The 26826-nt window shown below is 35.1% G+C and overlaps 2 protein-coding genes and 1 pseudogene across 3 annotated transcripts in view; 2 read left to right on the top strand and 1 right to left on the bottom strand.

Annotated features, from left to right (window-relative positions):
- Positions 1-26505, bottom strand: part of LOC309629861 (serine/threonine-protein phosphatase 4 regulatory subunit 3A pseudogene) — a 28758-nt pseudogene extending 2253 nt beyond the window's left edge. Inside the window, exon 1 of the transcript in view lies at positions 1-26505. This exon is cut by the window's left edge and continues 2253 nt beyond it. The product of the transcript in view is annotated as a serine/threonine-protein phosphatase 4 regulatory subunit 3A pseudogene (transcript).
- LOC309629906 (endogenous retroviral envelope protein HEMO-like) overlaps positions 1-26826 on the top strand; it is a 488920-nt gene that overhangs the window by 109290 nt on the left and 352804 nt on the right. The window lies entirely within an intron of this gene.
- The window catches only part of LOC309629533 (uncharacterized protein), a gene marked incomplete at its 5' end in the record, with an annotated part of 255429 nt that continues 252549 nt past the window's right edge, over positions 23947-26826 (top strand). The window contains 2 exons of the mRNA XM_082393617.1: positions 23947-23983; positions 26259-26826. Of these exons, the coding sequence (XP_082249743.1) occupies positions 23947-23983; positions 26259-26826 (605 nt within the window). The remainder of the gene's footprint in view (positions 23984-26258) is intronic.

Here is a 26826-nt window from a genome sequence, read left to right as displayed (position 1 = left end):
CTGTTTGTTCCTATTACAATGCCCTTGTATCTAGGGAGTCTCAACTAACACACTAAGGAAATACAATCTACCTGGGAAATACTGCGGGTTCAGTTCCAGACCACCACAATAAAGTGGCTATCATAATATAGTGAGTCACACAAGTGTTTTGGTTTTCTGGTGCATATAAAAATTATGTTTATACTATCCTGTAGTCTACGAAGTGTTTAATAGCATTATGTCTAAAAATACAATGTACATACCTTAATTAAAACATACTTTTATTGTTAAAAAATGCTAACCATCATCTGAGTCTTCAGTGAGTTGTAACCTTTTTGCCATAGTAACATTAAAGATCACTGATCACAGAATACCATAACCAGTATAATAGGAGTTTGAAATATTGTGAGAATCACCAAAATGTGACACAGAGACGAAGTGAGCAAATGGTGTTGGCTTGAGGCAGGATTGCCACAAACCTTAAATATGTAAAAAATGCATTATCTTCAAAGCACAATAAAGCAAAGTGCAATAAAACAAGGTATGCCTATAATACACATGTACACTAATCCATGTGTATGTGCATATGCAAAAATATTTTAATATATGTGTGTATATATATATCCATCTGTATTAAGCTAAAATGAGTTCATACTGATGTCTCCAACTCTAATCCATTACTAAAGGGATTATTCTAGCCTTCCCCCATGCTCATATTTACCCTCTTAGTCCGAGAGTGAGAAACCTCGCTTTCACCAACTGCCAAGTATTTATTTAATTGTTCGATTCTGTTTATCTGATGGGTCCAAGAAAAGTACTTGATTTTCAGTTTGTTCAGCTTTTTCTTATTATAAGCAAGAAGAGACAGCTTTCAAGTTCACACGCTGAACTGAAACCAGAAGTGCTGTGAACATATTTGTACATGTTTCCAGGTCAGTGTGTATACATGAAGGCCTGCAAATGTAGGGAACCCGGCTTATCAAAATCCCCTGTTGCTGCTTTCCAAATTCCACTGCTCTGTTTTGCTGAGGCCATGCTTTCCTAGAGGTTTCTCCTACCCAATAACTAAATGCAGCAGGAGCGTAAGGCAGAAACATTCCTGGGAGACACATGACTACTTTGAAGCAACCGTGGCTCAAGAATTACCTGAAAGCTTTGTCGAACCTTCTTTAATCTCTGCCATCCAACTTTCTCTCCCTCTCGCCTTTACTGAAGGTCAAAATTTACATCAGTCTAACAGGTTTTCCAGCCTTGTCTGACACCCTCCCTATTTTCTCTCAAACAGATTTCCATTAATAAAATCCTTGCACATTTTATCCCTCTTGTCATCTGTTTTTCAGAGGACCCACTATAACAGTCTAATTTGGGAGGGTCTGTCCCCACTCACAATACACATTCTGAGAATCATTAGTTTTAGGAACTGTATACTAACCTATCACAGAAACATCCAAAAAGGTTAGGTAAAGAAGTGAATTGAAAGTATAAAAATTGAATTTACATAAAGTATATATGTGTTAAAAATATTTGGTTAGTTCAGTGACTATGAATTGTGCAGCCCTTATAGGGTAATGCAGGGACCTATACTGAACACTCCTTGAGGTCAGAAAAAGTGCCCTTCAAAATAAAAGTAAAAATAAAGAAGGAAAGAAAAAAGAAAGAAAAAAAACAAAGAAAATTACACTTTATTTTTGCATTTTATAGAGAAAATCAAGATGATTTTACAAACCTATATGCCTGCTCAAAAATCACAGAATTATTAGAAGAAACGTTAGAAGTTTAACCCTATATATAATGCATAAGCACACTTTATAATACAGTGCATTATTCAGACTCTTCTTGAACATCTCATGATAATCTTTTTTCTGCTAGTAATTAAATAGATATTAATGTAATACATTCAGTTTCATTGAAGGAAAAATCCTGATGCTTGTCCAGGGTTTTTACTTTATCTGGTGCCATATAAATACAATACATGTAACATGAAATATTTTACAAAGTTTTTCATAGACTTAATTTATCTAATCTTTATTTTTGTTACAGCAGAATAACTTTAAATACTAACCACCACAAAGTAAAAAATAATTATTTTTAAAAAGTCCCTCTAATGATAAAACTTTTATTATCACCATCTCTTCTGTCTACTCTCCCACCCCAGAGCATAGACCTATTCTGCTTTCTGTTTGGTATTCCAGTACTCCTTGTCAACACGAGTTAACTCGAGGTGAACTGTTTGTTTTTCCTTGTGACTTTTTCAGGCAATAAATAGAAACCCAGAATAAATAAAGTATGAAATACTTATGCTGGCAGGTCTATTGCCATGATTTATAGTTCATATAGATTTCGCTCTTATAGTAAAGTTCTATGTCTCAAATATTTTGTCAATAGCAATATTACACAAAACATAATAATAGTGATACGATTGGAAAAAATGTATTAATGTGTAGAAGCAGACTCTAGTTCATCAAGGAATATCATTATAATACAGTTTGGGTAAAGCATGTTTCAGCTTCATGTTTGTCAGAGAAGGGAGAACACTTTGAGGTTCAACATTTTCCTGTTAGCACACATATATTTCATGCTCTTTGTTATGCTGCTTTCCATTACATTTATTTATGCTCTATTGTTCTTAAGAGAAAAATAATCTTCATGCAGAATTTTAGTTGATCTGACTTTTACAAATAGCATTCTGCTTTTTCTCTCTTAGTCACTCTCTCGATACTATTTTCTTCTTACATAAAAATACTTCCAGTAAAACCACTGAATTAGATTTTGACTTCTTGTATTACTATCAATTGTATTTTTAACAGTTTTATTGAGGTTCAATTGACATACGGTGAACCGCAATATTTAAGGTGTACAATTTTATTTGTTTTAACAGATGTGTATAGCCATGGAGTCTTCACAATAATCAAGATAATGAACCCAACTATAACCTCCAAAAGTTTCCTTGTGCCCTTTTATAATCTCTCCCTTTGATCCCTCTTCTACCCCCCAATCCTTCCTAACCCATCTCCAGGAAAACACTAATCTGCCTTCTGTGACTATACATTAGTTTTTATTTCCTATGATTTTATAAAATGGAGTCATATCATATGTACATTTTTTTTTTGTCTGTCTCCTTTCACTGAGCATATTATTTTGCAATCTGGCTATATTGTGTCTTGCATCAATAGTTTCATTCTCTTTGTTGCTGAATAGTATTCCACAGTATGAACATACCACAATTTATTTATCCATTCACATGTTACTGGGCATCTGGGTTGATTCCAGTTTTTGGCTATATGAACCAAAGCTGCTATAAATCATTCCATGGACATATGCTTTTATTTTTCTTCCCAGATAAATACCTAGGCATGGAATAGCTGAATCACACTGAAGATGTACTGTCAATTTTTAACAAACTGCCAGAATATTCACTGAGACTGTTACAGAATTTGAAGAGTAATTAATATAATCAAAGTGATGGCTACTATACCTGTTGGAATTGTATGTCTTTTCATGTGGGGAAGAGGTGAGAAATTCATCAGTCAAAAGAAGAATAGCTATAACTCAGGTGTACATATAGCATGACTTTGTCGTGGCATGAAAGTTCAAATGGAGATAGAAGGATGTACGTGGAAAGTGAGTAGCCAAGTTAGCAATTTATTACCTCTTGGTTCTAAATTCACCCTTATTTGCCTGTTCCTTGATAATGAGGGTGGGGTTTGTAAAAACTTCTTCTTTGTCCCCTAGCGCAATACAAATTAATTCTGCCCAATAGAGGGCGCTGGATGGACATGAACGAGGAAGAGTTGTTTTCTTCCTGGTTCGTATGTGTTTTGTTCACTAGGCTCCTGGTGAGTACTCTTTCATGCCACCATGTTCCTGGGGAGAACCCTTTCTCCAGTTGCCAGCTCCTATGCACAAGTGATTTCTCTTGTACTGGGTTCCTTCAAGGACTAGATCTTTCTAGCCCTTGATTCTTAAGTACATGCAGATTCTCTCCTGATAGACTCCTGCAGGTTGCAGCTTTTTCCTGTGCTCTTCTGCTGCACACTGTGGTTTCTTCCAAGCTGAGCACTTGTAGCACCAGCACCTAACTCTTGTAGAGTGTCTTTTCTTCACCTTCGGTAGCGCAGGGAGACCAGTGATGTCTAGCAGCTCTCAGCTTCTAGCTGTATCTTCTCTGTAAGTCTCACAATGGAACGCAACAAGCGAGGCATCTCACAGTCTCCCTCAGCACCCTCTCATGGCTCCTCCCTGGTGATGGCTTTCCCCAGCATCACAAATTTCCAACAAGTCCCACCAGAGAAGTACCTCCATGATTTCTCTGATATTTAGTGAACTGTTGCCACATCCTCTGAAATGAGGGTGGGGACAGGGGGCTTGGGTAGTGGCTTCTCCTTGGATGCTCTGTCTCAGCCTTAGGAATGGCATCTGCTCCAAATATCTGCTATTGTGCTTTTTAAAGTACTCTTTAACTATTACTAGCCAATCTCCTATTACTCTAATCCTCTGTTTAAAAAAAATATTAACCTTTCTTATTCAGTGTACTGTGTGATTTCTGTCTCCTTATTGCCCATGATTGATACATACAGTTTCTTACAAAAACTGTTTTTAGCTATTGATTCAAATGAGTTAAGACTTGACAATTTTGTTTTTGCAGTTTCATGTAGCTTATATCTTGAATCTGGTAGTCATAACACTAGATAAGTTACTTTTTATGGTGATATTTGAGAGATGTTGAGATGTTTGCCCGTTTCCCAAATACCTCCTTTCCATCATCTAGCTATGGGTTTGTGAAATGCCACATTGTCAACACCATTATTTTGGGTTAAAATGGTATCAATTATTAAAAGGGAAAACTCTTGGGGAGGCTTTGGACATTAGATTTTCTCAGGAATTCAAACCTTGGTGGAAATTTCTCTTTTAATCATTTCCACACTGTTGTCTCTATAAATTAGGTTCTGCCTGTTTAATCAATAATTTTATTTGCGTGGGGTTTGGGTGTACTTGTGTGTTTTGAGGTGAGGGGTAAAATTGGGAATGGAGAAGTAAGAGAGCACCACAGAAGGTAAGACAAGCTCTGAAAAGAGGGAGAGAGTGTGGTAAAGAAAAAAAAAATTACTCTGTTTCACAATTTTAATCTACTTAACCAGCATAGCAGTTAGAAGTTGTTTTAAATACTTGACATTTATTTATTTGTTTGGCAAGTAGTCATCCAGTGTTTACTGGCCAGAGACGACTGGAAACAAAGGCATAGAAGGATCAATGCTTGTTCTTACAGAGCTCGCTATTCAGTAAAGATCATACATTATTATATATTTTATATATAAAAGTGAACCGTGGTGAGTTCCATAAGAAATATACACAAAATGCTAGGAGGGACTCAGAGGAGGAAAATCTTATTTCTTGCCGATGGGGGTGATAAAATGCAGATGCAGTTGTTTCTCATTTTAAGTTTTTCCTACCCAGAAGTTATTAGTCTTCATGGACATTTCACATTGTTCAAGCAGATGAATAAGATTTTCAAATTGTATTTAGCCCCCTGGACCCATCGTCTATCATCTGCCTACTATCCAGCCTTATCACCCTATTTGCAGATTCTTCAAATATCCTATATTGTTCCTCGTGTCTCCTTACATATTTCTTTGCTTTGGCATATGTTTATGTCTATGCCTAGAAAGCATTTTACCAGCTTCATATATTCCAAATGTCACCAGCTTTGGTAAACCTTCCTCAGTATCCCACCTCCTTACACCCAACCCCCATATAGCATTTACTGCTGCCAAAGAATATGACAAATACAGTAATATAATATCTACAACATGTATGATAAATGGTGCATGCTTCAAGAATATAAAGATATATGCTCTACACATCTTTGTATCTGGCAGAATTTAATCAAGTATCCAGATCATCTGGCCTTCAAAATATGCATCTACATTGAATGAACAAGTGAACAATTTGACATTTAAAAATCTTCAGAAATTTTGTCACTAGAAGATGGTCCAGTTTGCAAAAAACATATAGTATCATCTGTTTCCATTTTGAAACTACCTATTTTTTATAAATTAATGTTGTATAAATGGTTTATATTATGCAATTAATGTCAATATCTATGACTAGCAATTAGCAATGAGTCAGACTCTTGGTCACTGGTATTATGGAAGATGGTCATATATTGGTTTAAACGAAAGTCTATGCTTTTATTTTTATTATAGTGATAATGCCTGCTGTGAAAAGTATCAATTCTAGAAAATTAAGAGAAGAAACAAGATGACATGTTAGAAAGCTCCTGCAGATGTCTGGTTATAAGCTAATGATGGCTTAGTCTAGGGTATATATATCATTAATAGAAATTGATGAAGTAAGTATATATTTTAGAAGTAGAGTCAAGCAGTCAAGGTGACTGTGGGATGGAATACGAAAAAGTGAGGGAAATAAACAAAGCTAACTCATAGATTTTTGGCTCAAATAAAAGTGCAACGGACTGGGATGGTGAAGACTAGAAGGGGAGTGTTTGAGTGGATTGGGACAACAAGATGTCCTTTAACTGTGTTAAGTTTAAAATGACTAAAACACATCCGTGTGAAGACATCACAATGCAGCTACAAGTACCAGAGCAGATCTCAGAAAGAGCTGAGTTTTATGGATAGAGATAGAAAAGCTACCAGCATGTAGATGGGGTAGCTAAGACATTTACTGCTCACCAAATATCCCTGTGCTCCCCCAGTTTACCAGCCTTCTTGAACTGAGGCAGGGCCATGTGATGAGTTCTGAAGAAAAACTGTGATTGAAAATAATATGTGTCATTCTCAGACCAAATCATTTAAGAGCCAATGTGTAACACATGAACTCCTTCTCTTGCTCTGGTGACCTAGATGATCATGTTTTCATAAGACGAACTGAAATATGGTAGAATGTTCACCAGCCTGGTTTTCTGAATTAATATTAAGGTTTATATGTCTAGTAGAATTAAAATGAAGACATCAAGTGAATAGTTAAATATATGTTTACAGTTCAGAGTTGAGGTACAATCTAAAGGTACACATTTGGGAATCATCAACATAGAGATGTTTTTAAGTGCTGACAAAGATTCTTTGCTTGACCAAACTTTAATCAGGCTCCTGAATCTTCTCCTAGGCCCATGCACTTCCTTACAAATCTAGTTTTTGCAAAACCCCTGCTAAGTCAGTTTAATGAGATTACTTACCTTCAAAATCTGATGAGGTTTCTTTACTTTCACCATCCCTCAGGTGATATCTGATCACTCTGGTCTGTCTTCAGCAAAAATCCAGTTAGGTCAGTTTAGCCAGAACCCCCCTTATCCTTGATGTTTCTTCTTAATAATTTTCCATCCAGTGACCCCCACCCTGCTTCTTAGCTATAAATTCCCACTGGCCCATCCTGTATTCTGAATTGAGCTCAATCTCTCTTCCCCACTGTAAAATCCCATTGTGATAGTCCCTATCTTACTGTGAGTCACCTAAATAAAGTCTGCCTTACCATCTTTAACAAGTGTCATTGAACAATTTTTCTCCAGTAATACTGAGAATGAATGAGGTCAGGAAGTGAGTAAAGGTAAGAGAAAACAGATGCTATAAAAACTGAGCCCAGAGACATTAAAAAAAAAAGCCAAGATAAAGGGGAGGTACCAGTAAATGGATTGAAAAAGAATAATACTTAGATGAGAGGAAAAACCCAGAGCGTGGCATTCTGAAAGCTACATTTAGAAAACATTTTAAGTATGAGAAATCAACAAACTACTGCATATTGTTCATTTTTCAGGTAAAATTTAGACTTGAATTAACTATTGCATTTAGGAACATGGAGGGCATTTGTAACTTTGAGACCCAAGTTCAGAACAGCAATGGGTATAAAAAACTAATTGTAGAAAATTCTAAAAAGTCTAGAAAGAGAGAAATTATATCCAAAGATTGAAGACAACAACTTCAGGGGATTTTTTTTCTGGAAAATAGAACAGATACATTGGTTATTACAAAGGAGGGTTTTAGAGTCAATAGAGATTCTTTTAAGTTGGAAGAAATAACTGCATATTTTTATGCTTGTGAAAATAATTTGTTAGAAAGAGAAAAATGGATGATGGAGAAAATATAAAGTGATTGATTTCTTTTTTTTTTTTTTTTTTCCTGGGGACATCCTGAAGTAATGTCTCTGAGTAGAGAATGTATGATGTGATCCAGTGCATAGTAAGAATTGTCCTCTGAGAGTACCATGGAGAATTCATGGATTGTAACAGGAGAGAAGGTGGATTAGAATGCTACAGATGCATTTTGACAAAGCAGTATTAGAATTACATTATCTTCTGACAGCTTCTATTTTCTCAGCAACATAGAAAGTAAGGTCGTCAGCTGAAGATAAAGAAAGAGAAGGAGATATCTGAGAGAGAGGGGAGAGGAGAAGGTGTAGACTAGCATTTTAAGAAATTGGGAGCATGCATATTCTAAGGAAGTGCAATAGTTGCTTGAAAATTTTGTTCAAAAGAGACCATAGATTCAGAATAGAGTAAACGTTGTCATTTTGCCATCATGAGAAAGGAGAGGCATTATCACCATCTAGGGCTGGAGATCATTGTACCATCTTAATTTGTAATTTGTAACAAATTACAAATGACTCCCTACAATTGAATTATTTAATAAAGCAATATTTTATATCTAATTATCCCTAAACAAAAACATTTGATGAAGGGTTTTGCTCCACATATTCTTTTATAAGATAAGCTGACAGATGCTTTGACAATAAAACACATATATCCTTATGTCACTGTATCAGAGGAAGAGAAAGACAGCAGAATTACATTCTAGTTCTTAAATGCTTTAGTCTAGAAGTGACATATGCCATTTCTACTCACAATCCATAGGCTAGAACTAGTCACATGTTTCTGATCAACTACAAGGGATAAATGTAAAAGAGTCCAAAGATAATTAGTGAATAATAATGTCTATTCTCATCATTTCAGTTATTTAGCATATCAAAATTATGACTTCTTTTGTAGAGGAGTAAAACTTTAAGACTCCTCAGAAAATGTCCATGAATATTCAGAACACATGCCAGTAGTTAGAAAAAGAACATCAAATTCTGAACACAATGTGAGTCTTTGTTGATTTAATGAACAAGCAGTTTGAGGCCTTTCTAAAATATATTATTACCACTTCTACTTGAGTGCCAAAGTCTATTTTCTGGGTTAAAGCCCTCAAGGAATTAGGAATAGAGATTTCAACTCTATAACTTCAATAAGTAGAAATGATGTGTAGTAATGTCTGATAGCATGAATATCAAACATGGGGTGAAGAATGAATGATTAGAAAGTAGCAATGAGGTACAAAGAAAACATCTGTTCCTCCTGTAAAGAATCTGTGAGAAAATGGAGCATGGACCCTTGAGTAGAATTTACCAAAAGTCAGCTTTCACTTAAAGCAATTAATGAAAGGATCTCTCAGAAATAAAATAGAGAACATAGGGGATGTTAACAATGACTGACCAAGAGTTACTGAAGGCACAGCCAAAGGTCAATGGGATCAGAAGGGAAGACACACAGAATCAATGAGGCTTAGAGTGAGGAGTAATATGGATGACCTGGGAGTCCTGTGGATTTTCGGGGTGACCTAATTAAACAAGGATAAAGAGTCTAATGGGAATAGTTTTGGTAAGGCTGTGAGGATTGCTAGAGCAGAAGAGGTGGAGATTCTTCCCAGAAACATGGTGTTGACTTTTCAATTTGGTCAATAGTTGAGTGGAGTGATGATCTTATTAGAATACTCAGCACTCAGTGGTTATTCTAGACTGTTTGGATGGAAGCTAAGGATGTGTAAGTGACTTTTTTTTTTCCTGGAGGAGTTTAACATTAATTAAGGAGATAGGGCATTTGAGGATGTGCCTTTTAAACAGAGACAAAAAGGCCAACCATGAAAACCAAAAGAAAAGATGTGGTCAAGTGAGGTAGAGAAAATGAAGAGAACAGTGTCACAAAAAGAAATCAGATACAAACAGTGTTTAAAGAAAGGAGTGGCAGACTGTGCCAAAATGATGCTGTGTGTATGTGTGTGTGTGCGTTAAAATATATTTTCATTCATTGTTTTTATGGCTGTAATAGATTCAAAAGTGACGACTATTGTCCTTATTGAAGGAAGATAATTAGATGTTAATAAAATATTATTTCTTTTTATAATTCGTTTGGTCATATTTTATATATACATAATGTGCTAAGCACTATTAAATGCTCCATAATAAGAAAATAGCATAAAATTCCCTGTGCTCATTAATTAACTTCTGATGGATTTTTGCTCACTATGCTAAGCACTAATTAAGAAAGAGATTTTGTCTTCTTAAAAATTGTTATTGGCTAAAATATAGGGAAACAGAAGAAACAAAGTCAGCAACTAATTTGGTTTGTTGATGCTTAGAGTCAAGGTAAGAAATCTCATGAAAATAATTCATAATGAATCTGCAGAGTAAACAAAGTCCTAATTAATGTCTTTGTTAATGAAACATTTTTACAATGGATATTAGCTAGAATTTGGTCTCTATTCAGAACAACATTATAAAAATTTGTTTATGCTTTGAAACAATAGCAAATGGCAATGAATTTCAAAGGCATGGGGTATCTTGCCAATTAAAATGTGGTTGCTATAATAATATAAAACATGTTTTTTTAAAATATTGATATTAACAAGATACCAAATTTGAAATTTATAAGATTTACATAGATAGCTACTTTACAAAACAAAATCTTCACTGTCTCCTGTATCAAAGTGTGAGCAATGAAGAGGGTGGGTTTGATATTAGGTTCCAAAGCATTATAACTGTCTACGTTAAACTCTGGCTCTATTCATGACGAACAGGAGCAATGCTTGTAGAAATTGCTAGGCCACAATCCTACCTCTTTTATCTCTTGGAATATTTGAGATATTAAAATATACTTGATTTTTTACTACTTTACAAATACATTTATTTGTTTAGAAAATGGCTTTCCCTTATATCTAAAATATCTAAACTCAGATTCACATGAAATTTTAGAAAAGAATAGTTGGACTCCTGTTATTTTATATAAGGTAATTGGCAATTTTTCCTGAGGTTCATATTTGAAGGAAGAGAATACTATACAATGCATTGTTTGTGAAAAACCTATTATTATAGAGATGAGACTTTCACAAATTTGAGAGGAAAATATAAATTGAATTCAAGCTTGTTTGAAAAGCACTGTGTTTTGAGGTTACCACTAAACGTTAGGTACTTGATCCATAACAGAATAAGAAAGTAAAAATAACACTTGAGTACTTACACACAAGAGAACAGTGAAAAAGTACTACAGATGTAATAGTTTATTGCAGTCCTACAACTCATGTACTATACCCATTTCATAAGTGGGGACCTGAGCCTTCTGAGATTAAATAAATAGCCTAAGACCAGATATTGGATTCAAACTTTGACTCTTTCCTCATTTTGCTCTATGACACTGTATTGTTTCTTTGGATGTGCTATTGTTGGGAAGACATAATATCAAGTTGGTACCAACTTGATATAAACCTGGAACTATTCATTCTTGTTGATATAGATTCCCTTGTCTCCTGAGCCTAAAATAAGATTAGATCTTAGATGTTCACACTTAGGACTATAAATAATATGGAAATGGTGACTTGAATAACTCAATTATTGTGAAAGAAATGGCTCTGCCTGGAGAAAGTGACAAGTTTTATTTTGAGGCCCAATATCCATAACATAAGACTAACTGAAGATATTGAACCAGCCTGTCTGAGCTTTGATGAGCCTGGGATTAGATTTTTTTTTTTCTGGATATGATGACATGTAAAGAAAGGAATGATGAAGAAAATCACTGAAGACTCAAGAATATGTCACAATTTATTCTACTCTGGTAGGGAAGAGAAATTCCAACTTCCTGTCCTATGACACTCTTCTGATTCTTAAGTTTCTCCCTAATACCCCAACTTTCATTTAAGTGTATAACCAAAGCAAAAAAAGACAATTTTAATGCAATGGTACAGCTAGTACAATTTGTACTATATTCTCTTCTTAAATTGTATTACATTTTCAAAGGGAGTCATATGCCTTTATTTTTAGCAAACTTTAAGACATTGAGTCAGATTTTATATTATATTAGTGTTGTACTTAAAAAAAATCCATACAGAGTATGTCTGGAGACTCGTTTCTTAAAATGTTTTCCATCCAGTGTGCTCAGAGATTGCAAGACAAACATGAGGTATTCCAAAGAGAACACAGAATTTTTTTTTTTTTGGTCTTCTGGTTTTGAGGGCTAAAAAAGCAGCAAAAATCAAACAAAAAAGCAAAATAAAATTCAAACAACTCAGTACATTCTGTAATTTAAATGATTATAATAGTAGGTGCTATGGTTTATAAATTATATATGAAGTACGCTTTTAAATAATTAACTCTTTGCCATGTAAGAAAAGTTGAGAGTGATTTTCAAACTGTTTCAGTCAGTTAAAACAATATTTATTAAAAGCAAAATGTGTTAGGATTAGTAAGTAGCTAATAGCAGTTAATGTTATGATCCAAACTCTCTAAATGGTAGGGCTTCAAGAAAGGGCAGCATTTTGTTTTCTGTGTCCTGATCTTTAAGTTTTATTGATAAGGAACATTAGTTTTCAAAAATAATTCATCAGAGGACTAATTCATAAAATAGAGGTAATTGAGTTTCCTTTACAAGCTATATATGTCTTGACTTTTTTTTCTTCTGGTACAAGAGTTGTATCAATTCCTATTTTAGTGCTGAGGAAAGTATAAATAGAACTGAAGAATATGTCAGGCAAACCAAGTTATAGGCTTGACACTAAGGTGCTCTGTGATGTTCATCATTCAGTTTAAACTTTCTGGGCTGTAATTTTCATTATTTTTATATTCTGCAGCACAATATATGAAAAGGGTGTTAGCTTCTGCAGTCAGAATATCTAGAATACTGGCTCTTTGATCTATATAAGTTTAGGTAAATTTCTGAATGTTCCTAAGTCTTATCTTTCTCATATATTACCTGTAATGGCTGTAATAGGTAATAAACTATATCTCTCAGGGTGGATTTATGTCTCTAATATGATGATATATGTATTATATATATTTATGTAAATACATTGTAGTTAAAACACTTTTTCAATTCAGGTGAATAAAATTAGTCAGTCATTGATATAGGCACAGGGCAACTCAAAACAATTGTTTATTTTAAAAATGGGGAAATAGGTATAAAAGCTATTTACCCTTTGACAAAGTAATTTTAATTCTACGACTTAATCTTTAAGAAAGACCTCTATATATTGATCAGGAAAGGGGCAAGGAAGATGTAAGCTTGTAACATTTATCACACTGTTATTTGAAAGAAGAGGAAACAAATTAGATGCTTAAGAATAAGAAAATACTTTAGTAATGTTTGGAACATTCAATAAAACAATATACTCATGATAAATTTACAGCAGAATAAACAGATTGCAAAATAATCACTTATCCAAGGCACAGAAAAAGGAAGTTATTATATTTTTTTCATTTTCTTTGTATTAATAGAACATAGATGACTTTATCAGTTTGTCACATGTAGGATGATCTTACTTTGGCCTACAACTCCAATTCATTGTGTTTCATGCTGCTCTGCTTTCTCATTCTCTGTATGTAGGTGACTGGATTGTGTAAGCAAAGGCACACAAATGTAAGTCAAATTTCATCCTGTTCACTTGAACTCAAGTTTTCTGATATTCCGCAATCTTGGGCAAGTATTTACTTTAATCTTAAAGGGCATGCCCCTCAGCAGGTTGCATTTTCCAAATATGGTTGCAGTATCATTTTCTGGGGCACCAGCTTTTTATAGAGAGCTGAAATCTATCGCCCCTCCCCTTGAATGCTGGAGTGCATTTTGTGGCTGCCTCAACTAGTAGTGTGAGGAAAATGATGTTCTGTAACTCTAAGAAGATCCCCACACCAACCACTTTTTGACTGCAAAAACATGAGAGACTTGGAAACGAGAACTGTCAAGTGGGTCCAACCCCCAGAAACCATGAGAAAAACACAAGTTTGCTATAGCTTGAAGTCAGTTTTGGGGTGTCTTGTTATATAGCAATAGATAACCAGAACAACTACTTCTATAACTTTATCCAAACTGTTGATAAACTCTCAGAATTAGATACAAAAGTAGTAATTAACAAAGGTAGCTGCATTTTGAAATCTCCTGATGTTCAAGTTCAAAATGCAGATTACCTGGCATTTATTACTCAATGCATTTAACATTTTGTATTGTGGTAAAATACACATAACTTAAAATTTACTATTTTAATCATTTTAAAGTGTGCAGTGGCATTAAGGACATTCACAATGTTGTACAACCAACACCACTATATAGTTCGGGTACTTTTCATCACCCCAGAGGGAAACCTCATACTCAGTAAGCAATCATTCCCCATCCCCACCTCTCCTTACCCTCTGGCAAAGCACAGTCTGTTTTCTGTCTTTATGGATTTGTGAATTCTGCATATTTCATACAAACAAAATCAAAACTTTAAGTAGCTTACCAAGTGATTTTTATACAGCCCAGTACCTGTTAGCTGATGGACATTTTAGGGGCAGTGTACTACTGTGTGCAATTAGAAATTCCCTTCTCATTAACATAGCTCTAGTCTAGCATTCTGTTCCAAAGGCACTAATTTCAGTTTCTATCCTGGGAATTAGTGCTTTGTTTTTTTTTTCCCTTCTACTATGTGTCAAAAAATGAGTTCCTTTTTAGCTTCTATAATCTTGCTCAAAATGGATAAAAAATTCTTCAGTTTGTAGTTTGCACAATCTAACTTCTTTCTCATCTTGACCATTAGAACAGACCGTAAGACTGAATAAGGGTTTAATTCCAGACTCACTGCTGATTTCTACAGTCCATCAGGAACCAACAGCAGTTCAGAAAATCACAAATTATTGGACTCTATTTATTTTGTCAGTCCAGAGACATTGGGTCTGTGGACTTTATGAGTCTCACTGCTTCAAAAATATTTTGATCTCCTCTGCATTCTATTTTACAATTAAAAAACAACAAATAATCTTCGTAGATTAATATATTTTTAAAAAAATTATTATTTGTTATCACATTTGAATGTGTAGCATGTATCTTTTTTCTTTTTGACCTTCTCTTTTTTATAACTAAATGTTATTTTACTTTCAAATTTCAACACATAGGTGACTTTATCATTGTACCTTTCATGTATCTGTGCATTTATTTCTAATAATAAGATAAGATAAATGTTTTAAAGTAAATTTTTATAGAAGTATTTTTAAAAACATAATAAATATTTTGTTATCCTTCCATTTATGATGTTTCTGTTTCATATGTATAATTTCAAACTCCTAAAACTCAAAGACTTTAGGTTAGATAAAAAGTTCTTTCACGGACTTCCCTGGTGGTCCAGTGGTTAAGAATCCACCTTACAATGCAGGGGGCATGGGTTTGATCCCTGGTCGGGGAACTAAGATCCCACATGCCACAGGGCAACTAAACCCGCATGCCGCAACTACTGAGCCTGCGCACCGCAACTAGAGAGAAGCACGCGTGCTGCAACTAGAGAAACCTGTGCACCACAATGTAGATCCCGTATACCGCACTGCAACTAAGACCCAACACAGCCAAATAAATAAATAAATATTTTTTTTTAAGTTCTCTCAAATCCACATTCTTTTCAATTGTTTAAATTTTTTTTTTATTTAGCTTTTTTTTAAATTTAAAATTTGGCTTTTAAAGAAAACATTATTCATCCCAACACTGAACTTAATCTCTTAAATAAGTAAATGTAGTAGACTGAATAATGGTCCCCAAATTAATTCCTGGAACCAGTGATTATGTTATCTTATATGGCAAAAGTACTTTTAGGATATAATTAATGACCTTGAGATGAGGACATTATCCTGGATTATTTGAAAGGACCCCATGATAGAATCACAAGGGTTCTTGTAAGAAAGAGGCAGGGTGGTCACAGCCAGAAAGAAACTGGAAGATGCTATGCAGCTAGCTTTGACGGTGTAGGATGGAACCATGAGCAAAAGAAGGTGAGCAGTGTCCAGAAGCTAGAAAACACAGGAAAAAAGATTTTCCTTTGGAGTCTCCAGAAGGGGAACAGCTCTACTGTGCCCTTGATTGTAGCCCAGCGATGTCAAATTAAGACTTCTGACTTCCAGAGCGTAAGACAATAAACCTGTATTTTTCTAGGCTACTAAGTTGTGGTAATTTGTTTCAGCAATAATAGAAAACTGATATGTTAAAAAAAGACTTAGTGATATTCTCTGATAACTCGTAGTAACTCTGTCACAATATACGCCTTCGTTGGCAGAAGTAATAATTCTATCACTTTGAATTTTAAAAAAATTATTCTTATTATTAAGACTGGATATTTTGGAGATACTTTTAATCAAGTATACTAGTGATTGATTGTCTTCCATAAACAACTAATGGCAAATCTAAGAAATCATTATTTATGTCATTGACTGTGTTTTTCCATCTAAAGTTCATCTCATAAGCAGACATCTGTCATATGAATATACAGAATTATTCTTACTTCATAGAGATTAAAGGCTCACTTTTTACATGACTATATGTAAATATGATAGTAGAATATTCCTATTTTTTCAATCTTTCAAACAGAAACAATAAATTCTAATTATTTTTATAGTATGACTAGGGCTGCATCTTATGTTACTAATAATTATAAAATATGGATCACTGAGATAATTTGTCCAAAAGAGTGAATAAGATAGAATAGATGTCAAATGGATGAATATTCCAGGATACTGTATAAATACTGTTTATAAAATTGTTTCACATACTTTATTTCTATGGAAACTTATAGCAAGTAAGTTTCAGGATTGCTGTGGTCTAAACTTTTGTGTCCTCCCCACATTCACATGATGATACCTAATCCTCAATGTGTCAGTATATGGAGGTGAGGCCTTGTGGAGATGATTAGGTCATGCATGAGGGTAGAGTCCTCATGAATGGAATTAGTGCTCTTATAAAAAATTCCTGAGAGAACTTCCTTTTGCTACCTGAGGATATAGTAAAAGAGAGAGTCTCTAGGATGCAGACTCTCGTCAGACACGTGATTGGCCAGTGCCTGGAGCTGTGAGAAACAAAATTCTGTTGTTTATAAGCTACCCAGTCTATGGTACATCTGTTATAGCACCCCAAATGGGCTAAGACAAGGATGTAAAACTCTTTTATAGATAAACAAACAAGATTAAAACTGAAAGGAGAAACAAAAGAAACGTAATTAAAGTTAAAAACTTTTGCATAGCAAAGGAAAGCATCAATACAAACAAAAAGATAACCTACTGAATGGGAGAAAACATTTGCAAATGATGTGACCAACAGGGGTTAATTTCCAAAATATACAAACAGTTCAGACAACTCAACATCAAAAAAACCCAACAACCTTGATTAAAAAATGGGCAGAACACCTGAATAGACAAGTTTCCAAAGAAGATATACAAATCACCAATAGGCACATGAAAATATGCTCAACATAGCTAATTATCAGGGAAATGCAAATCAAACCGCAATGAGATATCACCTCACGCGGGTTAGAATAGCTATCATCAAAAAGACCACAAATAATAAATGTTGTCAAGGATGTGGAGAAAAGAGAACCTTAGTACATTGTTGCTGGAAATGTAGAGTGGTGTGGCCACTATGGAAAACAGTATGGAGGTTCCTCTAAAAACTAAAAATAGAACTACCATATGATCCAGCAATTCCACTCCTGGGTATATATCCCAGTGTTCATAGCAGCCACATTTACAATAGCCAAGATATGGAAGCAACCTAAGCATCCATCAACAGGTGAATGGATAAAGAAAATTGTGATATCTAGATAGATAGATAGAAAGGGATACTGGGATCATATTTTGGAATGATAAAATTACAGATAAATCAATAGATCAATTGATAGCAGAATAAATATAGATACATATATACACACACACAAAGGAATATTTTTCAGCCATAAAAAAAGAAATTCTGCTATTTTCAACAACATGGATAAACCTAGAGGGTATTATGCTTAGTGAAATAAGTCAGATAAAGACAAATACTGTATGTTATCACTTATATGTGGAATCTAAAAAATAAAACAAACTGTTGAATAAAACAAAAAGAAACAGATTCACAGATATAGAGAACAAACTACTGATTACCAGTGGGAAGAGGAAAAGGGATGGAGTAAATAGGGGTATGGGATTAAGAGATACAAACTCTTAAGAGATACTATGTATAAAATAAATAAACAACAAGGATATATTGTACAGCACAGAGAAGTAAAGCTGTTATTTTGTAATTACTTTAAATGGAGTATAATCTATAAAAATATTGAATCACTGTCATACACCTGTCATGTTATAGACCAACTATACTTCAAACAAAAACAAAATGAAACAAAATAAGATCAAATAAAATAAAATAAATTGAAAGGAGAAAGCAGCTAATATTTGGCATCTATGTAGTGGATCATGAAACAGAATTAAGAACTAGGATTCCCAGAACCAGAAAATAAATAGGTAACTCTACCTTGCTTCTTCTATGCCTACATTAAACCGTGATTTTTTTTGAGCTTATGCTAAAGTAAATAAAATATGTCTAAAATATTCACAAGAGTAGTTCAATGAAAAGGTATGGTAAGTTCCAGGTATCATTCAAGGTGCTGGGATATATTTTTAAAGATGAAAAAGACACAATCATTACTTTTAGATAGTATACAGTTTAGTTTGAGAAGTCTGTTTTTAATTAATTTTATCAGAATGAAATCATTGTTTTTATCTGATTTTGAAATGATGATGAATTAAGATCAGAATAAAGGCTTTATAATTTTTGAATAAAAACTCCTACATATTAACATTATTTCATTACTTATTATATAATAATAAAGAAGCATAACAAATATTGCTATATCATTAATCATAACAATTGTGCTCATGAGTTTTACTCTGAAATTATGATTGCATAGATTTTCTCAATTAAACTTCCAACCGTCATATGGGAACAGATAAATATAGAGGTCAGACATTATTATTTTCATTTATGATTGAGATAATGAGGCTCCAAATAGCATAGAACTTAAGGAGTATAAATATTTATTGATGACACACAGAATAAGAGAATATAGTTTAAGAAATTTGCCGTAACTGATTTTGGATATTAGCTGCTCCACCAGCTAAATAATCTTTGAATAAAAAAAAAAGAAAAAAACAAAGAGCATTGCTCACCACCCAGTTCTACAGGGGTTAAGTCATAACCCACTGCAATTGTCCACCGACAGTGCATCCTGAGAGGAATTCAGGATGAAAAACAGGATAAGGCACTCTGTGCTTGGAATAAACAGGTCCTTAGATAATTAGATGCATGTCTCAGGAAGAATTTTAATGACCCCAGATTCTTGCATCTTCCCATACATAGAAAAGCACTAAAATTATTAACTTGAGATATCTATTCTTTGTGATTAGTAGTAATATTTTATCAAGATGTATACTTGACTGCATTATTTCACAGCCAAAAAATTCATATATAAATTGGATTCTCCCCTAGCTCTTTGGAGCAGTTTCAAAGAGATACTGAGAGGCTGTCTCCCAGCATATAGTCCCCAGTAAGTCCCTGAATAAAACAAACTCACAACTCTCAGCGTTGTGTGTTTTTCTTTAAGTCAACAATATTGACTATGTGCTCAAAAATTATACTAATGTGACACACTCCTGAGCTTGGCAGTCAACATGTATTATCTTAGTGACCCTCAACTCAATTATAAAATATACATAACCATTTGTAATTTGAGGTGAGGAAGTTTATTTGTAACGAGCTTTAGTAACCCTGACATTTCTTCAAGGATATTTTAAGGAAGAAGACTATTACTCTAAGAGTAAGCAGTAGATGTAGAAGTCCTGTTCAAATTGAAATTGGTATGAAACTGTACATATATAAGGAGCATAAGATGGCAGCCCTCAATAAAAGACCAGTACTTATCTTTTTGCTCTTGAGAAAATTTGTGATACCTCAAGCATATTGACAAAATCTCAGAGAAGGTAAATATACATCATGGGTTTTAATAAAACTCAGAACCAGTTTGTAGCTATCATAATATTGTCACATTGGGGTCTCTTTTGTGATTGCAGTCACCTTCATTTTTCTTCCTGAAATAGGGCCTATTTTATGGCAGAAAAATAGGAATTTGTTTCTTCATCTCTAAAATGAGTGTATAAAATAAACAAGATAATCTCCAACATCTCTACCTACTCTTAAATTCTTTAAATGCTTGTCAAGTGCTCAATTCAGTGATTTTTTTCAATTTAAATAAACTTTACTCTTTTAATAGTAATGTGTTATACTTTTATATTCTTTTTGAATTAAGCTGACAAAATATGATCCCCAAACTTTTTTCACTTTAACCTTATTTTTAAAAATGATTAATAAACTTTATTTTTAGTACAGTCTTAGATTTACCGAAAAATTGGGTACTACAGAGTTCCATATATCCTCCCCACCTCTAACTGCACTCCCATCCCCAGCATGCAATTTTCTCTATTACCTTTCGTTAGTGTGGCACATTTGTTATAATAAATGAACCAATATTGATACATTAGTAATAACTAAAGTTTATAGTTTACATTAAGGTTCACTTTCTGTGTTGTACAGTTCTTCTATGTGTTTTGACAGAGGCAATATTACATTATCATACAGAATATTTACAACATTCTAAAGATTTCCTGTACTTTATCAATTCATCACTTTTCCCTCTCCCTAATCCCATAAAAACCACTGATCTTTTTACTAGCCATACAGCTTTGACTTTTCTAAAATTTCATGACTGGAATCATACAGTATATAGCCTTTTAAGACTAGCTTCTTTCACTTAATAATATGCATTTAAAGTTACTGCACATATTTTCCTAGCTTGATATTTCTTTTTATCACCAAATAAAATTCCATTGTATGGTTGTACACAGTTTGATTATCCATTCATCTACTGAAAGACATCTTGGATGCCACCAGTTTTTAGCAATTATGAATACCATAAACATTCACGTGAAGGTTTTTATGTGAACATAATTTTTTAGTTCAATTGGGTAAATACTATTGCTGTATTGTATGGTTAGGCTGAGATCATCTTTGTTAGAAACTGCCAAACTGTCTTCCAAAGTGATGGTATTATTTTGCTTTCCCACCAGCAACAAACACAGTTCCTGCTACTCCACATCCTCATTAGCATTTTGCATTGTCAGTTTTTTTGGATTTTAGTCATTCTAACAAGTGCATATTCATATGTCATTGTATTAATTTGCAAATCCCTAATGACATATGATGTTAAGTAACTTTTCATTCGTTTATTTGCCATCTTTATATCATCTTTGGTGAGATGTCTGTTCAGATGTTTGGTCCATTTTTTAAAGTGGATTATTTTTATTGTTGAATTTTGAGTTCTTTGTGTATGTAAGGATACAAGTCCTTTATCAAACATGTGTTTTGCTAATATGTGTTTTTGTTTCTCCCATTCTGTGGCTTGTATTGGGTTGACCAAAAAGTTCATTTGGGTTTTTCCCTACTATCTTATGCAAAAACCCGAACGAAATTTTTGGCCAGCCCAATATTTTGACTCACTTAACAATGTCTATTGCTGTGCAGAAATTTTTTAAAAATTGTAATGAAGTCTAACTTATCAATTTTTTTTTCTTTCAGGATCACACTTTTGGTGTTGTGTCTAAAACTCATTATCACCACATCCAAGGTCACATCAATTTTCTATATTCCATGTTTTATTCTAGAAGTTTTATAGTTTTGCATTTTTGGTATAAATCCATTTGAATTACATTTTGTGAAAGGTTTAAGTTCTGTATCTAGATTTATGTGTTATTCATATGATTATTCAATTATTCTGGCATTTGTTGAAAAGACTATCCTTTCTCCATTGACTTGTCTTTACTCCTTTGTCAAAGATAAATTGACTTTGTGTAAGTCTGTACGTGTGCTTTCTATTCTGTTCCATTAATTGATTTGTCAAGTCTTTTTACCAACACTGCACTCTCTTGATTTCTGTAGTTTTAGATAAGTTGTAAAGTTGAGTAGTGTCAGTGTTTCAGTGTCAGACTTTGTTCTTCCTCTTCAGTACCTGTCAACTATACTTGGTATTTTTCTATTCCATAAAAACTTTAGAATCAGTGTGTCAATATCCATAAAATAATGGATATTTATTATCCAGAGTCCCTTTCTCGGTCTATGATCAGGACTACATTGAATCTATAGGTCATAAACATGGAACAGCACTCCATTTTGCATATGTTTTATTTTTTTCATTGGTGTGTTACAGTTTTCTGCATACATATATTGTATTTATTTTATTAGATTTATGCCTATGTATTTGTCTCTTATTTAGTGGTTTTAATTTCAAGTTCTAATTGTTTACTGCTGGTACATAGGAAAGACATTGACTTTTATATATTAACCTTATATCCTGTAACCTTGCTATAGTCATTTATTGGTTCCAGAAATTTTTGTTGTTGTTCATTGTTTGTCAATTATTTGAGATTTTCTGTATAGACAATCATGTCATTTACTAACAGAAACCTTTTTATTTTTCCTTCTATATCTGTATACCTTTACTTCCTTTTCTGGCCCTATTTCATTAGCTAGAATTCCCAGGACAATGTTGAATGGCAGCCGTGAAGGAAGGCATCTTGCCTTATGTCTGACCTTGAGGGGAAAGATCCGTTTTCTCCCCATTACCATGAGGTCAACCATAGATTTTTTTGTAGGTGTTCTTTTATCAAGTTGAGGAAGTTACCCTCTATTTCTAGTTTTCTGAGAGTCTTATGAATGTTAGGGTTTTGTCAATTGTTTTTCCTGAATTTATTTTTGTGATCATATAGTATTTCTTCTTTAACCTAATCAAGTGGTGAATTGCATTAACTGAATTTCAATGTTGAATCACTTTTGCATACCTGGAATAAATCCCATTTGCTTGTAGTGTTTAATTCTTTTTATATATGTTTCAATTCAATTTGCTAACATTTTAGTTTAGATTTTTGCATTTATGTTAATGAGAGATATTGGTCTGTAGTTTTCTTTTCTTATAATGCCTTTATTTTGCTTTGATATTAGTGTAATTTTGGCCTCATGGAATGAGTTAGGAAATATTCTCTGTGCTTCTATTTACTAGAAGAGATTGAAGAGAAGGGGAATAATTTCTTTCTCAAATGTTTGTTAGAATTTACCAGTGAAACTATAGGAATGATTCTTTCTTTTGTGGAAAGTTTCATTATCAATTTCATTAATTTCTATCAATTTCATTAATAGATATATGCCTATTTATGTATGTCTCATTGTGAGAGGGTATGGTAATTTGTGCCTTTAAAGGAATTGATCTATTATTTAGGTTATAAATTTGTGAACATAGAGTTTTATTGATCTTTTCAAAGAACAGCTTTTGGTATCATCAATTTCCCCTATTGATTTCTAGTTTTAAATTTCATTAAGTTCTGCTCTAATTTATTTTTCTGCTTGTTTTTAACTTATAGTGCCCTTCTTTCTTTAGTTGCCTCAGGTGGAAGCTTAGGGTATTGATTTATACCTTTTTCTTCTTAAATATATGCATATAGTACTATAACTTTCCCTCTAGGCATCACAAAATTTTTGATAAGTTGTATTTTTTTTATCATTAAACTATGTATTTACATCATTATATTCACATTGGTTATCAAAATAGTATTTATACTTGAAAGTGTGGACTTCTGAGTCAGTCAGACGGAACTGTGTCAATTCAAGTGCTGTGTTTCTAGCAATTTATTGCTAATAGTCTTCCTCCATGAAACAAGCAGCTGTTTAGACTTTTCTCCTATTGTAGCAGCACGTGTGAAGTTCCGCTTCAGTAACCCATCTGTCCATCAATGAAAGGGCATCCCTTGGTAGTAATAGCTGCCGTCTGAGATGTATTTTTAGGGATGGATCCAGGAGAGCCTGGAGATCCTGGGGATCCAGGTGAGTCTGGAGAACCAGGCAGATTTGTTGCAGGTGACTGGCTGGAGAGGGTAGTCTTTGTTCCACTAGAGAGGGAAAGCTTGAAACTTGGGCTCTGCCGACCAGAAAGATTCGTTTTCAGAAGCACCTCCTTTTCCTCACTTTCTTTTAATTTCTTCCTCTCCATGAATTTACTTATTGGATCCATAATGTCATCATCATTCTAGTTTTGTCAGATGGAGACATGACAGCTTCTCCATCTTCCATGTCATCTTCATCTGTGTTGAACCACATCTCCTCTTCATCTTCTAGTGTTCTGGCGTCTCTTTGATATCTATGATTCCTCAAAATGGAACGCATACTGTCAAGTTTGGGATTATCTTGCCTTTCTCTTTGTTGTTCAAATCTCAGTTTCAATCCTTTAAATGTTTGTACATAATCTACATCTTCCAGTGCTTTCCAGTAATTTTCAATAACATGAGCAGTTAATGATTTTATATCTTCCACTCTAATAAATTCAAACGTTTCTATTATGGCAGAGTTCATCAGATTGTAGCGGGATCCACTGTTGAGAAATGCTTTGACTACTGGTTCAAACAAAAAACTTTTCATTATGTAGCAGTTGTAAAACTCATCTTTTAATCCAATAATCTTTCTCTTAAAACGAAGAGCACATAATGCCAAGAAAGCATGCTTCGAGGCCATAAGAACTAACACTCTCCAGAGAATGTCCTTATTAATAATGTAGTTCTTTATGTGGTAGGTATGGTGCTCCACACAAAATGTTAACAGTTCCAATACAAGTGCCAACAACTGGGCAGTCTGAAAATCATCTTTGCTAGGTTTGTCTTCTGTTGTATTTGCCAGTAAGGGAGCAGTAAGGACATGCATACAGTGCTTGTAGAAGAAACCCAGAAATTCAGTCTTTTCTGTTTTATTGGCAGTAGCTAACATGTTTTCTGGGTCAACTAATGTTCGAAGGAGGCCCATAAGCTGGACTGCTCCTCCAAGTTCAGGGTCTGTATCACAAATCATATGTTCTATAATGAGGTTGATGAGCAAAATATCCTTGTTGGTTATTTTTTGCTCTGTTAACTTCTTACTTACATCATCATTCTGTTGTGCCTCCCGCATGACAAACTCTCGTACCATGGATGGATTATATTCAACCAAGTATGAGAATATATCAGTAGCAGCACTTTGCACCTGTGTACCATCCATGCCAAGGATGACTTCTAAAGCTGGTAATATACCCATGTTTGACAAAGTCTTGAAAAAAGCATCTCTGTTTTGAGGTTGTAGCGTTTGGGAGAACGCACAAAATTCTTTTAAAAAGTTAACCAATTCCTGTCTTTTTTCCTCATCTGTTGCTTCATCTGTTAGCTGTGCAAACAAATCTGTCAGAAATTTTTCATCTTCCTGTAACATACCAACAATTTCTACCTCATTGAAAAAGATAAAAGAGTGAAGTGTTGATAACATATTTTCTTCAAAGACTGAAGGGGTAGGTAGAACCATGTCTTGTATATACTGAACTTGTATGTCTGATGGATTTTTTGTTTCAGCTCAGGATCTGATATGGGAATCACCTCTTTAAATTTGGCTGTTTTTGTTAGAAATTCCCTATGTTTTACATGGTTGTGATAAAGCAGGATCATATTCTAAGCATCCAATGACGTCCATTATACATTCCTCAGAGAACATAACTTCAAAAAGAGCAGTTCAATTCAAGAGGAAGATGCCTTTGATAATTTCATACAAGTGGTGCAGTCCTTCAATATGTTCCAAATCCTCACACACATGAAAAAGCTCTAAGAGCTTTTTAATGTAACCCTCATTTTCCAGTGCTAGTGCAAGTTTTTCACGACGCAGGGGGGAAGGTAAAGATGATGTCACAAGTTCTGCAACTTCCTCAAGGCGACAATTCACAAGATGGCAATTCTAAACCTGGAGATGACATATCATCAAAACGCTCCTCTTAAGACTCATCTACAAGGTCCTGAGTGATGTCCACTGATGGGTCCTTTCCTTGAACCTGACATATTTTCTCCCAAACTTCATCACATCCAACTTTTTCTTGAAAGCTAAGGGCCAAGTCATAATTTTCTGCTTCAGACCACACAATCAAAGTGTCCTGTTGTTTCTGGTGTGCAGTATTAGGATTTATTTTGGACTCTAAAAGTAGAGAACCGTCGCTCTCGGCCCTGACAAGCAGGGACATGCCCTTCAGCCGCTCCACGTAGCCGGACGACACATGCCCGGTGCCCCGGTCGTCCCACTGCCGGTCCTCGTTGAGCGTGTAAACCTTCACCCGCCGCCGGGTGTCGGTCATCGTGCCGCCCGGGGGCCGGGGCAAAGGCCCCGCCGGAGTCGCCCGGGAAGGGGGTCCGGGGAAGCCGGGAGCCGAGGCGAGAGGACGCCCACGAGCGGAGGGCTCGCCGTCCTCACTGCCGCCGCTGGCCGCCCCGGGGCCGCGCTGCCGCCCGCGTGGCCCGCCGCCGGGTCCGAGCTCTGGCCCCCGCCTTTCCTCGCCTCCGGCTCCTCGGCGCTATTGTCCAGGCCCGGCAACCCGGCCGCCCCGAGGGGGCCGCGCAGCGCTTCTTAGCCTCCCGCCCCGCCGCGCTAGGAACTCGCGGCGCCGTTCACTGCCCTGCTCCCGCCTCCGCCGTGATCTCCGTGAAGCTGCTTCCCGCGCCGCCGCCGCCGCCTCCTCAGGCCGCCGCCGCCGCCGCCATGTTTTCCTTCCTGCCACCTGGCCCCGCCGCCGCAGCCGGGGACTGCGCTCCGCTCCCCTGCTCCAAATGTCCCAAGCCGAGCGGCGCCTGGTCCTGCTGCAGCTGCCACCACGACGCGGGAGACTCCCG

Source organism: Balaenoptera borealis (assembly GCF_965194805.1).
Source record: "Balaenoptera borealis genome assembly, chromosome: 5".
Classification (NCBI taxonomy): Eukaryota; Metazoa; Chordata; class Mammalia; order Artiodactyla; family Balaenopteridae; genus Balaenoptera; species Balaenoptera borealis.
Note: the sequence above shows the minus strand (reverse complement) of the source record. Positions and strands in the feature narration are given on the sequence as shown.